This window comes from Jaculus jaculus, chromosome 10 (genome assembly GCF_020740685.1).
Source record: "Jaculus jaculus isolate mJacJac1 chromosome 10, mJacJac1.mat.Y.cur, whole genome shotgun sequence".
NCBI lineage: Eukaryota > Metazoa > Chordata > Mammalia > Rodentia > Dipodidae > Jaculus > Jaculus jaculus.
This window is the reverse complement of record NC_059111.1, coordinates 12,520,043-12,537,528: the sequence shown is the minus strand read 5'-3', so window position 1 is coordinate 12,537,528 and position 17,486 is coordinate 12,520,043. Positions and strand designations below refer to the sequence as shown.

Here is a 17,486-nt window from a genome sequence, read left to right as displayed (position 1 = left end):
TTTTTTTAACAACAACAACAAAAAAATGATTAAAGAATTATTTAGAGGGCTGGAGAGATGGCTCAGCTATTAAAGGCACTTGCTTGTAAAGCCTGCCAATCTGGGTTCGATTCCCCAGCCACCCCTGTAAAGCCAGATGGGCATTCCTTTGCAGTAGCAAGAGACTGGTGCACCCATACACACACGTAAATAAATAAATATATGTATATACATATTTTTATTTGGGTATATAAATAATAAATTAATCCTGGTGTGGTGGTACACACCTTTAATCCCAGCACTCGGGAGGCAGAGGTAGGAGGATCACTGTGAGTTCGAGCGAGATCACCCTGAAACTACATATAGTGAATTCCAGGTCAGCCTGGGCTAGAGTGAGACCCTACCTCAAAAACCAAAAAAATTAATTAATTAATTAAGAAAAGGAATGTATTTGTAAGGGGCATTTGCTCCATGGCTCATGTGTGGGGGTCAGAGGACAACTTTGAGGTGTCTGTGCTCCACCTTCTTTGAGACTTGCTGCTGCGAAAGACGCTCTGGATTCTCATGGCCTCTCCCATTGCTTTAGACAAGTTGGGCTCACAGGTAGCAAGCACCACTTTGCACACTTGGCTTTTACCTGCACTTTTGTGTGGTTTATGGAACTCACTTTTTTGTTGTTGTTTTTGAGAGAACGTGAGTGTGAGACAGAGAGAGAATTGGTGTGCCAGGGCCTCAACCACTGAAATCCTACTCCAGACGCTTGCCTCACCTGGTGCACACGTGCGACCTTGTGCTTGCCTCATCTTTGTGCATCTGGTTTACTGGGATCTGGAGAGTTGAACGTGGGTCCTTAGGCTTTTCAGGCAAGCGCCTTGACCGCTCAGCCAGATCTCCAGCCTGATCTTGTACTGATTCTCATGCCTCCATCTCCTGAGTGCTTAAGTCCTTAAGTTGTCAAGAGTCAAGGGCAAAATATCCCCAAGTACCACCACCAGATCTGGGAAATCCTCCTTTGGTGCCCAAAGACCTCCATCTTCCCCCACCCCTCGCGCGCACACACAGTCCCTGCTCACTCCCACCCTCCCTGCCACCCCATGCCACTTAAGACACTCTTGTCCCTGTAGGCAGTGGGGTGCACCTTTCATCCTGGCCGCGCACACGTGCACAGCACTGGACACTGATCCGCATGCTTAGACGCCATCGGTGAGCCTAGTGGGAAAGAATCCCTGTGTCCCCATTAAGTCTTCACGGGCCGCAGAAGCGAAGACCAGACTGTAAGAAAAACAAGTCAAACGTAGAGAATATTAGAAACTGGTGCATGTGAAGACAAAGACAGAGCAGGGAAGGGAGACAGGGAGAACAGGGGAAGTTGGAAGGCACCTTGCCAATATCTACTATGGGGGAGTAAACTTCTCAACTTGTACTGGCTGAGCAGTCTTTTTCCTTTCAGTTCCCTGGTAGCAGGGATGGAACTCCAGGCCTTGCGCATGCTAGGCCAGCACTCAACCACTAAGCCACATCCCCAGCCCTGGGCAAAGGTCTTGAGGCTACAGGGGAGGAAGCTAGTGTGACTGGATTGGTGGGAAGCAAGTTGGATGATATAAGAGGGGAGTCAGGACTGAAAAATGGCTTAGCGGCACTTGCCTGCAAAGATAATGGACCCAGGTTCAATTCCCCATGAGCCAGATGCACAAGGTAGCACATGTGTCTGGAGTTCGTTTGCAGAGTCTGGAGGCCCTGACACATCCATTCTTTCAGCTCCCTTTCTTCCTCTCTCTCTCTCTCTCTCTCTCTCTCTCTCTCTCTCTGTGTGTGTGTGTGTGTGTGTGTGTGTCTGCCTGTCTCTCTTCAAACTATAAATAAATAAAAATAAAAACAAAATATTAAGAAAGAAAAAAAAAAAAGAGGAGTCAGAGAGGTGAATAAGCCTTCTGACTAGACAGCCTGAGGACCTTAAGAAAGACTGGCTTTTGCTGAGATGGGAGCCTCCAGTGAGATTTGAGCAGAGATGAGACATGATAACAAGACCGTTCTGACCACTGTGCTGAGTAAAGCACTGCAGGGGGAAAGGGCAGGGGCAGGGAGGCAGTAAGGGAGCCACAGCAACAACTCAAGTGAGAGGCAAGGACGTTTGGAGCAACGTGCTAATGGGAAAGTGGGGAGAAAGCTGAAAAAAAATATGTTAAAGAGGACAATATTTTTAAAATACTCATTTATCCAGCACTTGGGAGGCAGAGGCAGGAGGATGGCCATGAGCTCAAGGCCACCTTGAGACTACATCATGAATTCCAGGTCAGCCTGAGCTAGAGCGAGACCCTACCTAGAAAAATAAATAAATAAATAAATGTATTTATTTTAAAAAAACATTTTATTCGTTTGAGAGAGAGAATGAATGAATGACGATGGGGGTGCCAGGGCATCCAGCTGCTCACTGTAAGCTAACTCCAGACACCTGAGCCATCTTGTGCATCTGGCTTACATGGGTCCTGGAGAATCGAACCTGGGTCCTTTGGCTTTGCAGGCAAGCACCTTAACCACTAAGCCATCTCTCCAGCCTCTTATGTATTCACTTTTGTGTGGTGTGTATATATGTGTAGTGTGTGTGTGTGCGTGTGTGTGCACATTCCTGTGTGTCCGGGTTCTCACATACCACAGCATGTGTGTGAGGGGCAAGGGATAACTTTAAGGCCCATCCTGGCTGATCTACCTCAGTATTCTTACCTTGAACTACAGGAAGGACATTACTGCTAGTACTTGAAATGGAGAAGACTGGCAGAAATAAGAGAAATCAGGATTTCTTTATGTTATCCAGCCAGTGGATTGTTCAGCAGATAGCTGGATACCCAAATCGGGGGAGATGGTCCAGACTAGAATATCATTTCAGTACCACCACCATAAAGACGTCTTCAGGGCTGTAGAGATGGCTTAGTGGTTAAGGCATTTATTTGCCAGTGAAGCTGAAGAACCCAGGTTTGAGTCCTTAGGACCCACGTAAGCCAGGTGCACAAGGTGGCACATGCAATGGAGTTAATTTGCAGTAGCTAGATGCCCTGGCATGCCAATTCTCTCTCTCTGTATCTCAAATAAATTAATTATTTTTTAAAAGATGTCTTCAAAGCCTTGAGGACCAGAAAAAGAGGCAAGCAAGCACCTTTAACCGCTGCAGCCATCTCCTCAGCCAAAGACAGAAGCAAATGGTTCAAGGAAGGGACAGTAACCCAGCAAGTCAAATGCTGCTGATGAGCCCAGAACACAGCAGAGTGAATGAATGAATGTCAGGTTCCATTCAATCTGCAATGCTCAGGCATAGTGAAAGCTAACTGGCAGCTGGGCGTGGTGGCGTATGCCTTTAATCACAGCACTGGGGAGGCAGAGGTAGGAGGATCACTGTTGAGTTCAAGGCTACCCTGAAACTACACAGTGATTCCAGGTCAGCCTGGGCTAGAGTGAGACCCTACCTTGGGGGTGGGGGGGGGAGGAGCTTGCTGGCAGCAGAAGGGGTGAGAGACTAAAAAGCTCTATAGATGTAAAGAACACTTGGAGACACAGGGGATCAAAAAAAATATATGGCATCTTGGGGGCTGGAGAGATGGCTCAGCAGTCAAAGGCGCTTGCTTGAAAGCCTGATATCTTGAGTTCAATTCCCTAGTACCCATGTAAAGCCAGATGAACAAAGTGGCACATGTGTCTGGCTCATTTACAGCACAGAGGGCCTGGCATACCCATTCTCCCTCTCAAATATATATATATATATATATATATATATATATATATATATGGCTATTTGCTTTGTCCCTTTCTCTCCAACTCCTAGCTCCAGAACAAGAAATGTGTGTAAAATACTAAGTTAAGTGTAGGTCAGTTAGGCAAAGTATAGTTGAGGAATTGAAGAAATAACAAATAACACATGAAAGAGACAATGGGGAGGAGAGAGAGGCCAAGACCTCCTGGAGTCTGTCTCCATGGTGCAGGTCCTGTCTCTGCTGTCCTGGGTTCTCCTGTGTTTAGGCAAGTCCCTCTTCCTCCCCAAGCATCCATTTCCCTCACAGAGATCCCCATATAGTCGCAAAGGTAGGAGGATGGCCTTGAGTTCAAGGCCACCCTGAGACTACATAGTGAATTCCAGGTCAGCCTGGGCCACAGCGAGACCCTACCTCGAACAACCCCCCCCCAAAAAAAGGAAGAAACCCTCAGCTTGGAATGGCGATAGCAATGGGATCCAGGAACTATTAGGTCCTCAGTGGGGCTGCAGGTGAGAAGCTAAGCAGGATCCAGACTAAGACCTGAGCCAGGATGGACAGAGCTCAGGTGGCATGAGAGGCCCGCAAGAGGGTCACAAACCCGAGACCAGAACTGGCCTTCTTCCCCTGATCCTGCACCAGAGCTGGAGGAGACCCCCAAGCAGGGTCTTGATGGAGACGCCCACCCCCCCACAACACACACACACACACACACACACACACACACACACACACACACACACACACACACACACACCGCACACCCCGAGACTCAGAGGCTGGGGACAGTAAGGGAACCAGAAGCCCCACCCTCCGTGCGCCCCAGGCGACCCGGGCCGGGACGCAGACCGTGGCTGGAGCAGTGGTGGGTGGTGCACGGGCTGGCGAGGTGGGGAGGGAGGGAGTGGGGGGGACCTCAGCAAGACCAGCGAGGGTTCCCCCCCCCTCTTCGCGGGCCGCTCGCCCAAGATGGCGATCGAGGGGCGGGCGAGGCGGTCACGGCCGGGGCCCCCGCGCCGGCCCCCGCTCGGGCCCGGGCCCCCGAGGCCGCGCCCCCGCCCGCAGCGCCGCGCCAACCCGGGACACTGACGCCCGGCGCGCCCTCCCCCGGCGGCGGTAGCGGCGGCGGCGGCCGAGGCGGCGGCCCGAGCCCCATGGCGCGGGGGGACACTGGCGGCGGCGGCGGCCGGGGGCTCCTGGCGCTGACCTTCTGCCTGCTGGCCGCGCGCGGTAAGGACCGGGGGAGTGGCCGTGGCTGCGGGGGCGGGTGGCGCGCGGGCCTGGCTTGCCCGGGTGGCGCGTCCGTGTGCCCGCTGGGCAGAGGGGGGAGGGCTGCAGCATTCGCCGCGTGGACTTGTCCGCAGCGTGTGTGTGTGTGTCCACCTTCCCCCCGTGTGCGTGGCGGGGAGGGAGGGGGCACTGTCCTCGGGACAAGGTGACCACGGCGCGGGGCGCTGGCACCGTCGCCCGCGCGGGTGGGCGGCTGCGGTGCTGGAGGTTCGCGCGGAGCGATGCTCCATGCCGTGCCCGCGCGTGTCTCCGGGGTCGAGAGGGTGCGGGGAAGAAAGAGCGCGAGAAGCACCTCCCTTGGTTCGGGGGCGCTGTGGATGGGGCTGAGCGGAAGGTTTGGCCTCGGCTTTTGGGGAGTGTCCTTTTGCCCGTGGTCCGTGGGGGGGGGGGCAGCTGTCGATTCCCGATGGACTGGAGGTGACGGTGTTGATAAAACCACACTCAACTTTGCCCGGTGGGTGTGGTCCCTGGGGCCAGTTAGGGTACTGGTGAGGTTAGGGGACTGGAGGGGGAGGTTGGGAGGGTGGTTGTGGAGGTGTCGTGGCCCCAAACCCTGGGCCCAAAGTGGGCTGGGGGGAGGGGCAGGAAACCAGTTGCTTGGGTGGACGTGTCCAGCACTCGTTCTCAGAATGGGACGCGTGTCACTCCTGCCCCAACTCCACCCCCCTACCCCAAGGGCCGAGCTGGGAAGCGTGGACGAGGTCAGCAAGGCCTCCCACCCCAGTGTGGGGACAGGGATAATAATAATAATAATAATAATAATAATAATAATAATAATAGAGTTGTCCGTGCTGGAGAAAGAGCTGGAAAGGAAGGGGTGACAAAGTCACCAAGTGTGTGTGTGTGTGTGTGTGTGTGTGTGTGTGTATGCATGCGCGCGCGCCAAGACTGCTTCTGCCACCCCGCAGTCCTCTGGCTTTGGGTCGGGGTGCAGGGGTAGGAGTTTGAGGGGCGGCCCACGGGAGGGGTAGGTGGCAGGGCCCGGAGGGGGATGGGCTGCCCGCTTTGTTCGCCTACTCCTGGCCTCCTCTGCGGCGGGGGGGAGCTGAGGATGTGTCCGGGGCGAGTCGGGGAGGGACTTGGCGGTGGGGGTGGGGAGGGGGATTTCTCTCCAGCTGCTGTGGCTTTCCAGAGAGACTCAGCCAGGCCACGTGGGAGGGAGCGGGGAGGGCGGCGGGGCTGGGGTGGGGAAGGAGCCTCGGCCTGGCCAGCCCCAGGCCCACCTCCGGGAACGCAGCGGGTGGGAGAGCGCCGAGAGCGGCGCGGACCCCTGCTCTCCCCCGCCAGACACGCCCCTTCCCCCCCGCCGCGCCGTGGACCCGGCGCTGGAGTGCCGGGAGCTGGGCACCCCCCCTCCCCCAGTTGTCAGGTGAACTGGGCCGGGGAAGTGTCACCGAGGCTTCTGTCCTCTGGGAGCCCAAGGGATTAAGGAAGAGTTGTGCCACCTCCTCCCCCATCTGTTCTTCCCAAGGCTCCAGGAACGCGGGATCAGGGCTGAGACTAAGGGTTCTGCTAATATATATATTATAATTATATTTATAATATATATATGTATATATTATATGTATATATATGTGTGTGTGTATATATATATTTTTTCTTTTTTTTTTTGGTCGGGGAGAGGGGAGATCTGGACTCTCCCAGCTCCCCAGTGCACAGTAGTGACGGATCTATCTTGGGGGTTCCTCGGGGCTGCCACCAAGTGACTACAGCAAGTACTCTTAAACTGCTTTGAGTTTGCAAACCTCTGCAGTCTGGAGACATCCCTCCAGAGCTCTGGTCTGTATGGGGAGCATCCATTCATTTACAATATCGACCGAGCACTCTTTTTTTTTTTTTAAGTATATTTTATTTATTTATTTATTTATTTGTTTATTTGAGAGAGAGAGGGGGAGGGAGAATGGGCACACCAGGGCCTCCAGCCACTGCAAACAAACTCGAGATGCGTGCGCCCCCTTGTGCATCTGGCTTACATGGGTCCTGGAGAATCGAACTGGGGTCATCGGGCTTTGCAGGCAAACGGCTTAACTGCTAAGCCATCCCTCCAGCACTCGAGGAGCACTCTTTATAGCCCCTCCCTCACCCCCATCTGGCGTCGGCTGCAGGCTTTCAGTCTTGAGGGGTGTGGGGACCGGTGCTGACAAGCGTTGGGAAGAAGAGGGGCTCTTCTTCCCAGTATGGAAGTCTTCCTGGAGAAAGCGGAGAGGAATCCAGTTAATCGCAGAGAGGGAGTCTGCCAGCAGGAGGAGGCTGCGTTCCTCACCTAGCAGTGGTCCACCTAGCACACTCAGAGGTGATGCGGTTCAGGTCATTGAACGAAGGCGGCTTCGCCCTGGTTGGAGTTTTACACTACAGAGGAAGAAGTTGAGCAAGCTGGGAAGGAATGCTTCCTGGAGTGTGCAGAGAAGAGGATAAGGAAGGGACCAGTCCCAGCTCATGAAGGGCAGTGTCAGCCCCACCACCACCACAAAGTTTCTGGCCTGAGACCCAACCCCTCCCCCCTGTCCTGTCCTGCCCTGCCCTGCCCTGGGCGGGTTTTAGGATCTGCTCACTGCAGCCAGCGTGGAGAATGGATTGGGCAAGGTTAGCTGGAAGCTCAACTCCTTGGAAGACTGTGGTACTGACCCAGAGGACAGGACGGTGGTTTACAGGAGTGTAGCTGCATTGGTTGTTGCTGCTGCTGTTGGAGGTAGAGTATTCCTGTAGCCCAGACTGACCGGGAATTCACTATGTAGTCTCAAGGTGTCCTCAAACTCAGGGCAAGCCTCCTACCTCTGCCTCCTGAGTCTTGGGATCAAAGGCGTGCGCCACTACGCCCAGTGAGTGTAGCTGGATTCTAAATGTACTCTGGGAATGGAATCAGTAGGACATGAGCACAGACTGAATTTGCAGGGAATAAAGGAGAGGGAAGTGGAAACTCACTGGGCTGGTGCTGGGGTCAGGACAATGCCACATCTGCCCATTCCCTTGACATTGCTTTTGGGGCAGACAGGGATTGGGGATTGTGGCTTCGTAAAAATCAGACTCCCATTTCAGACAATGGTAGAAAGCTCAGCTATCACCACACGTAAGCAGTGGGCCTCTGTCTTCCACGCAAATTAGAATTTGGAGTGTGAGGAATGCAGAGGACTCTGAGAATAAAGGAACCTTTTCCCCACCTGGAAAACCGATTCCCTCCCACCCCTTTTCCAGCCCTGAGGTGCAGAGGTTTTAGAGCCTCTAAACCCAGAGGTTTAGAGCCAGGGAAAACACTGGAAGAGTCTTCTTTAAAAAAATATAGCTAGATAGATAGACAGACAGACAGACAGACACACACACACACACACACACACACACACACATATATGTTTTATTGGTTTATTTAAGAGAGAAAGAGGCAGATAGAGCAAGAGACAGAATGGTTGCACCAGGGCCTCCAGCCACTCAAACAAAGAACTCCAGATGTTTGTGCCACCATGTGCATATGGCTTACATGGGTACTGGGGAATCGAACCTGGGTCCTTAGGCTTTGAAGATAAGTGTCTTACCTGCCATGCCAAGCCATCTCTCCAGGCCCTGGAAGAATCTTACCTGGAAGTTATCTAAACCTTCATCGACCCTGTAGATACCTTCATGGCCCCAATAATTACACATTTAGGTATAAGTTAGCATTTCCTCTCTTTTCTCCTAAAAGTCCCTCCTTTAAGTTATGCGATCCCATAATCAGAGCGTCATGGAGTGTTAGCACTGAAATGAATTGGGCACGATGGTGCCCTCCCGTCACCACACCACTCGGGAAGCTGGAGCAGGAAGATAGCTGTGGGTTCAAGACCAGTCCGGGCTACCAGATGAGGCCGTGACTCAACCAGCACCCTCCAAAAGAAGAAGTGATGTGCAAATAATCTTAGCATAAGCCTGTTTCACAGATGAGAAAACTGAGTTCTCCAAGTGTCCTAGACAGCTTCAGGTCACTGGGCTAAACCTCCAGACCAGACACAGTTTATGGGAGGAAGGGATTTATTGAAGCTTACAGATAGAGGGGAAGCTCCATAATGACAGAAGAAGTTGTCCCCCTGCCACAGATCCAAACAGAGAGAAACGCCACTGCCAGCGTCACAAGCACACACGTTCCAGGGACCCAAAATGGCAGAACTCCAGCACGCTGCATGTCTTTTGTCTGGAAACAGATCTGCCCCCGAACACACCTGGGGCTAGACCCTAGGATCCACCCACAGTGATATATCTAAAGCTTTACTAAAACTGTATCTAGGGCTGGAGAGATGGCTTAGCGGTTCAGCACTTGCCTGCGAAGCCCAAGGACCCCAGTTCGAGGCTTGATTCCCCAGGACCCACGTTAGCCAGATGCACAAGGGGACGTGTCAAGAGTTTGTTTGCAGTGGCTGGAGGCCCTGGCACTCCCGTTCTTTCTCTCTCTCTCTCTGTCTGTTGGGGGACTTCCATTCAAACCACCACACCAAGTTACATGATTGGGGCTGCATGGGGGCTAGAACTAGCCTCCTTGACTTGCACTACAAACGGTGGCCCAATCACCCTGTCCAAGGATATGATCCACACACGCCAAGTTCACTAGCTCTACACCTCTCTCTCCCACATGAGAAAATTAGCAGCTTTCTCTGCTTGGTCTAGCTAAGATCTGGAATGCCCCTGCCCTCCACTACCTTCACCCACCTCCTTCTATTCCCTCCCAACGTCTCTGGGGTACAGCAAGCAGACTTGACATGGAATTTCAGCTGCAGAACAGATGTCATTGCCAGGCAGGCCTGAGGGCCCCAGCTCCCAGGAGAGCCAGGGGGGGAGGAATAAGGGGAGTTCTGAGGGAAAAGACCCCAGCCTGGTCACAGGTGGGTGATGGGAAAGGACGGAAAAGAAACCAGCTAAAGGGGATATGCTGGGGTCTACCCACAGCTTCTGTTGTCTCCCTGCTGGGCCTCAGGCGTCCATTTGGATTCGGAAGGACCACAGGGTCAGTGGGGTTAGGGAAGCTGAAGACTAATTAAGCTCACTCTCAGATGCTGACCCAAAACTGCTGGGTGATATGATAAGAGGCTCCTTGCCTTGGCATATCATTTGCAGGATAGAACCCTGCTGTGTGAGCAGAACATGTAAGGAGAGACACAGGAAGGCACAAGGTGTGGGAGAAAAGCATTTTAAAAAATATATATATATATATATTTTTTTTCGAAGTAGGGTCTCACTCTAGCCCAGGCTGACCTGGAATTAACTATATAGTCTCAGGGTGGCCTCGAACTCACGGCGATCCTCCTACCTCTGGCTCCCGAGTGCTGGGATTAAAGGCGTGCGCCACCACGCCCGGCTTTAAAAAATATTTTAGTTTTATGTATTTATTTGAGAGATAGAGAAAAAGAGAGAGAATGGACATACCCGGTCCTCTAGCCACTGCAAACAAACTCCTTTGTTTGCACCACCTTGTGCATCTAGCTTATGTGGGTCCTGGGAAATTGAACCTGGTTCTTTGGCTGTGCAGGCAAGCACCTTAACTGCTTAGCCATCTCTCTAGCCCAAGCATTGTTTATTTTTATTTCTTTATTTATTTGGGAGCGACAGACAGAGAAAGAGAAGGCCTCCTGCCACTGCAAATGAACTCCAGACACATGGGCCACCTTGTACATCTGGCTTACGAGGGTCCTGGGGAATTGAGCCTAGAACCAAGGTACTTAGGCTTCACAGGCAAGTGCTTAACCACTAAGCCATCTGTCCAGCCCAAGCATTGTTTTTCTGGGTTTTTTTTGTTGTTGTTGTTTTTTATTTTGAGAGAGAGAGGAAGCAGAGAGAGAATGGGTGTGCCAGGGCCTCAGCCACTGTTCATAAACTCCAGACAAGTGCACCCCCTTGTGTGCATGTGCAGCATTGCATGCTTGTGTCTGGCTATGTGGGACCTGGAGATTCAAACAGGAGTTCTTAGGCTTTGCAAGCAAGCGCCTTAACCACTAAGCCATCTCTCCAGCCAAGCAAAAGCATTTTTCAGTATATAAAGCACACAGCAGGAGAACAGGCGAGGTAACAAGCTCCTGGCATTGGCAATATTTAGATAGGGTTTCTTTCAATGTGGATTTGCTGTTCTTTCACTGTGGGGGGAGGGTCTGTTAGTTTGCATGTGCATATGTGCAGTGTTTGAGCATGTGTGTATGCGTGTTTGCATGCATGTGAGTGTACATGTGTGCCTGTGTGTAGACCAGAGAGTGACAACAAGTGTCTTCCTTGTTCACTCTCCACTTTATTTACTCAGAGTCTCTCTCTCTCTCTCTCAAGCCCAGAGCTCGCCGATTTGTCTAGTCTAGCTAGCCAGCTTGCTCTGCAATTCCCCTGTCTCCGCTGAATGCTAAGGTTACAGGTAGGCTGCCACATCCACTCAGAATTTGTGTGTATTCTAGGCATCCTAGCTTGGATCTTTACTCTTGCACGGCCAAGAACTGCCCTTTAAACCAGGCGTGGTGGTGCACACCTTTAATCCCAGAACTTGGGAGACAGAGATAGGAGGATCGCTATAAGTTCAAGGCCACCTGAAACTACATAGTGAATTCCAGGACAGCCTGGGATAGAGCGAGAGCCTACCTGGGTCGGGAGGGGGGGGAACCTGGGGCACTTTACCCCAGACTCCTGCTTTTTTTTTTTTTTAATCCAGGGTCTCATGTTGCCCAGGCTGGCCATGAACATGTTATGTTTCTGAGGATGACCTTAAATTTCTGCTTCTTCTGACTCTGCTACCTGAATGCTGGGATTACAGGTGTGCATCACCATGTCTGGTTTATGTGCACCAGGTTCCATTCTGTCTAGACACTGAGGAGGTAGAGAGCTGGCTAGCATGGACACAATCCCAAGAATATGGTGTAGTTGGGGAGAAGGACAAGGGAAACATCTTAAGTGAAAACTGCAGTGACCTGGCGTTCTAAAGGCTGGCGTTGGGACCAGTGTCTAAATCAGGCAGGTTCACGGCCTCTCTAGAGAGCAGGGGCAGTACCAGGGGCACATGGAACAGCAAGGTGCTTTTAGAGACCCTGGAGTAGCTTGATATGGGGGACAGAACTGGAACGGGGCAGTGAGCAGGAGCTGCCAGAGGACCCGGATGTGGGCAGGTCCAGCTAAGCGAGGCTCCGCTGTAACCCTGGCTGAGGCTGAGCCTCTCCTTTGGGACTGCAGATAGAGGGAGGGCCGAATCCTTTCTTGTGTCTCTGGCACCCATCCCAACTCTCTCCTTCCAGCTGTTGGTGGGAAGGACTTTAGTATGTGGTAAGGGAGACAGCCAAGGTTCTAGAAGAAACTGACCTATGTCCCTTGGGAAGGAAGAGTGGCAGGGGTGTCAGTGAGAATTGCCTTTCAACTGAAAACAACCTGTAAGCTCTTGAGCCCTGAAAGTTTAAAGTGATGAGGCACTGATGTTTCTGGCAAGTTCTCGGCATGTTCTTGTCCTTCCAGAACATTCCCTGGAGAGGGAAACTCACTCCAGGCTCTTACCCCACCCAAACACTCTGAACAGACCCTGGGCTCTGCAGTAAATTGTCTTTCTGGCTGAATTCTAATTGGCCTCGTAAACTCTAATTTATGTAATTTATTTGTCTAAAGTTGCCATGATTGTGAACATATAAAACCCTAGCATTCAGGGCTGCAGAGATGGCTTAGCGGTTAAGCGCTTGCCTGTGAAGCCTAAGGACCCCGGTTCGAGGCTCGGTTCCCCAGGTCCCACGTTAGCCAGATGCACAAGGGGGCGCATGCGTCTGGAGTTCGTTTGCAGTGGCTGGAAGCCTGGCGCGCCCATTCTCTCTCTTTCCCTCTATGTGTCTTTCTCTCTATGTCTGTCACTCTCAAATAAATAAATAAAAAATGAACCAAAAAAAAAAAAAAAACAAAAAACTTAAAACCCTAGCATTCAAAAGGCAGAGACAGGAAGATCTAGAGATTGAGAACACCCCGGGCTGCACAGAGAAACTGTGTGTCAAAAACACAAAACCAGGCTGGAGAGATGACCTCACAGACATGCACCTTAACCACTCAGCCATCTCTCCAGCCCTAAAATTTTGTTTTGGATTTTCAAGGTAGGGTCTCACTGTAGCTCAGTCTCACCCGGAATTCATTATGTAGTCTCAGGATGGCCTTGAACTCATGGCGATCCTCCTACCTCTGCCTCCCGAGTGCTGGGATTAGACGCGAGCCACCACACCTGGCTTCTAAAATATTTTTAAAAGACACAAAGCAGGGCTGGAGGGATGGCTTAGCGGTTAAGGCGCTTGCCTGCAAAGCCAGAGGACCCAGGTTCAATTCCCCAGGACTCATGTTAGCCAGATGCACAAGGGGATGTGCACATCTGGAGTTCGTTTGCAGTGGCTAGAGGCCCTGGCGCACCCATTCTCTCTCTCTCTCTCTCTTTATCTCCCTCTTTCTCTGTCAAATAAATAAATAAATAAATAAAAATATTTAAAATAGGGCTGGAGAGATGGCTTAGCAGTTAAGCGCTTGCCTGTGAAGCCTAAGGACCCCGGTTCGAGGCTCGGTTCCCCAAGACCCACGTTAGCCAGATGCACAAGGGGGCGCACGCGTCTGGAGTTCATTTGCAGAGGCTGGAAGCCCTGGCGCGCCCATTCTCTCTCTCTCCCTCTATCTGTCTTTCTCTCTGTGTCTGTTGCTTTCAAATAAATAAATTAACTAATTTTAAAAAATATTTAAAATAAAAAAAGAGGACCCAAACAATGGGCTGAGAAATGACCCAGTGGTTAAGAGTACCTACTTTGGGCTTCAGAAAGGGCTCAGAGGTAAAGGTACTTGCCTTCAGAACCTAAGGACCAGAGTTAGATTCCCCAATACCCACGTCAAGCCAAATGTACAAAATGGTGCATTCATCTGGAGTCCGTTTGCAGTGGGTGGAGGTCCTGGTATGACCATTCTCTCTGCCTGTATCTCTTCTATTTCTCTGTGCTTACAAATAAATAAATACTTTTTTAAAAGAGTACTTCCGCCAGGCATGGTGGCGCACGCCTTTAATCCCAGCACTTGGGATGCAGAGGTAGGAGGATTGCTGTGAGTTCGAGGCCACCCTGAGACTACATAGTGAATTCCAGGTCAGCCTGGACCAGAGTGAGACCCTACCTCGAAAAACCAAATAAATAAATAAATAAAATAAAATAAAATAAAAGAGTACTTCCTTTGTAAGCATGGGAGTGGCCGGGGGGCGGGGGGTTGGTGGCCAAGGAGGCCTGAGAGATGAGTTTGATCTCCAAGACCCACAGAAATAGCTGGATGTGGCCCACATATGTTTGTAACCCAAGTAGAGAAGCAGAGACCAGATAGTCACCAGGGATTGCAAAAAAAAAAAAAACAAAAACAAAAACAGCACACCTTTAATCCCAGTACTTGGGGTGGCAGAGGTAGGAAGATCATCTTGTGCTCAACACCAGCCTGGGGACTACAGAGTGAGTGCCAGGTCAGCTTGGGCAAGAGTGAGACCCTACCTCGGGGTGGGGAGAGAGGGAGGAAGCAAACTCCAGAATCATTAAGAGACCCAGGCTCAAATAAGAACGGGCAGAAGGCCTGATGTGGTGGCACATGCCAGTAGGATATTGCTGAAGAGGCGGAGGCGGGAGAATCAGGAGTTCAAGGCCAGCCTGGGCTACACATTTTTGCTGGGCGTGGTGGCACACGCCTTTAATCCCAGCACTCAGGAGGCAGAGGTAGGAGGATCATCATGAGTTCAAGGCCATCCTGAGACTACATAGTGAATTCCGGGTCAGACTGAGCTAGAGTGAGACCCTACCTTGAAAAACCAAAAAAAAAAAAAAAAAAGAAAATAGAACGGGCAGAAGAATGAAGGAAGGGGACACCTAAAGTTCCACCACAGGCCACCTACAGGTACACCCACCCACCACACACACACCTGCACGTGCACACACATGCACAGGCACACCAATACACACACACATGAATGCACACACGGTACCACCACCATACCACCATACACATAAGCAAAAAAAAAAAAAAAAAATCATAAAAAGATTAGAAAGTGGCCAGAGGTCCCCAAATACAGAAGCTCTGCATCTCTGACTAGATCTCACAAAAACAACGAGAAAGATAGTAAGAGGCGAGGAAGGGCCCCCTTGAGCAAAAGGCTGGTGTCTGCTGGGCACCTGCAGAGTGCCCATCCAGTCCTCAGAGGGATGACTAAGCACACTCATGGGAGGGACTTTGGGGGCCAGCCATGCAATGGGCTGGGGGAGGCAGGAAAGGGGAAGCTATGAGGCCCCTGACAAGGAAGGTCTGTCTTCCAGGCATCGCTTTTATGAGATGTGATGAGGAGGGGAACAGACGTTGCTATGTGGAGGAACAGAGCACAAAGTGTACTAGAGGCGTCAAGATAAAACCTCAGAGCTGAGGCTGTGGCTCAGTTGGTAGAGCACTTGCCTAGCCTGCCTGAAGCCCTGGGTTCAATCCCCAGCACTGCATAAACTACGTGTGTTCCCCGTCTGTAGCCCTAACACTTGGGAGGTGGGGGCAGTAGTTAGAAGCCAGCCTGAGTTACACAATACCTTGTCCCAATAACAACAAAAAATAAATAAAAATAGAAACATTCCAGGCAGTCAGTGAGCTTCATCCATATGTTCTCTCTTGTTGGAAGACTTTTGATGAAAATATTTGACGTTTATAAACTCTCCCTCTCCCTCTGTCTCTTTTTATGTTTCAAGGTAGGGTCTCACTGTAGCCCAGACTGACCTGGAATATGTAGTCTCACGGTGGCCTTGAACTCATGATGAACCTACCTCTGCTCCCCACCCCAGAGTGCTGGGATCCCTCTCTTTTTAAAAATATTTTATTTTTATTTGTCTATTAGAGGAAGAAGCAGATAGATAAAGAGAGAGAGAGAATGGGTGCACCAAGGCCTCCAGCCACTGCAAATGAACTCCAGACACATGCACCACCATGTGCATCTGGCTTACGTAGCTACTGGGAAATCGAACCTGGATCCTTAGGCTTTGCAGACAAGTGTCTTAACTGCTAAGACATCTTTCCAGCCCATCCCCCCTTTTTTATAACAGATTTTTATCTGTTTATTTGAGAGAGAATGAGGCAGATAGTATGAGTATGGGCACACCACAATCTCCTGCCACTGCAAATGAACTCCAAAAGGATGCACCGCTTTGTGCATCTGGCTTTAGGTGGATACTGGGGAATCGAACCCAGGCCATCAGGCATTGCAAGCAAGTGCATTTAACCACTGAGCCACCTCTCCATCCCAAGACTCACCTTTTTTTTTTTTTTAAAGTTTATTTATTTATTTATTCATTCATTTGAGAGAGAGAGGGAATGGGTGTGCCAAGTCCTCTATCCATTGCAAATGAACTTCAGACTCATGTGCCCCCTTGTGCCTCTGGCTTATGTGGGTCCTGGGGAATCAAACCTGGGTCCTTTGGCTTCGCAGGCAAGCACCTTAACCACTAAGCCACCTCTCAAGCCCTAGTTTTTTTGTTTGTCTGTTTGGTTTTTTTTTGGGGGGGTGGTTTTTTTTTTTTATTTTTTTTGAGCTAGGGTCTCTCTCTCTCTCTCTCTCTCTCTCTCTCTCTCTCTCTCTCTCTCTCTCTAGCCTAGGCTGACCTGGAATTCCTATGTAGTCTCAAGATGGCCTTAAACTAATTGTGATCCTTCTACCTGTGTGCCACCACGTCCACCTATTCTGGTGGTATTTGATGTGAGATTTAGGAAAATGTTCCTCTGAGAAGGCCAGGCAGCTTCTCAGAGGAACTGGCTGGCATCTTTGCAGAGCACCCAAGGAGGCAGGAGAGATTGGGCACTAAGGCAGAGGAAAACAGACATCTTGGTTCAGGAGCCATTGTCTCCCGAAAGTCAAAGAACTCCCCCCCCCTCCACCCCCCGGCTCTGTGTCTCAGGAAGCTGAGACCCACATTGCTGGTCTTCAGTTTTCCCATCTGTACAATGGGGATCTCAAGCTCTGGTCGTCTCTCTGAGGAGGACCTGTGTTCTCTCCGCGTCCCCATCCCCGTGGATTTGCCAGTTCCGTCTTGCTGAGCTCCTTGGAGGTGGAGAAGCCAGACATCTGCTGATCCATGAATATTCAGGAAGGGAACTGGCGCTCCTCTGGGCACCCCAGCCAGCCACTCTCCTGCCTGCCAGAGCCCAGGCTGCTGACATGCCCAGCAGCTGCTCGGGCCCCAACTGTTCACATTGTTTTTTCAGCACAGCAGGGGATTTTCCAAGCCAGGGGACGGGCTTTAAGAGGCGGGGAGGCTGCCAAGGGCTCAGGGATTCGCGGTCGGGGTGGCGTTCGGTGGGGCTTTTTCTCCCCCTTGAAACTCAAGCCTAACTGCTCAGCGGCTGGACCGGGGCTTTTGGGAGCCGCTGGGCTGGAAGCCCAGGCCTGCCTGCCCCTGACTCTGAATTTGAATTGTGGAATCCAAGGCCTTAGAAACAAGAAAGGACTGGATGCTAAGGACAGCAAAGAACATTTGTGCAGCCCTT

General features: G+C 51.1%; 1 protein-coding gene across 1 annotated transcript in view; it reads left to right on the top strand.

Moving 5' to 3' along the window:
- Positions 1-4,873: 4,873 nt before the first annotated feature.
- The window catches only part of Igdcc4 (immunoglobulin superfamily DCC subclass member 4), a 44,968-nt gene continuing 32,355 nt past the window's right edge, over positions 4,874-17,486 (top strand). Inside the window, exon 1 of the mRNA XM_045160610.1 lies at positions 4,874-4,949. Coding sequence (XP_045016545.1) covers positions 4,874-4,949 — 76 coding nt within the window. The remainder of the gene's footprint in view (positions 4,950-17,486) is intronic.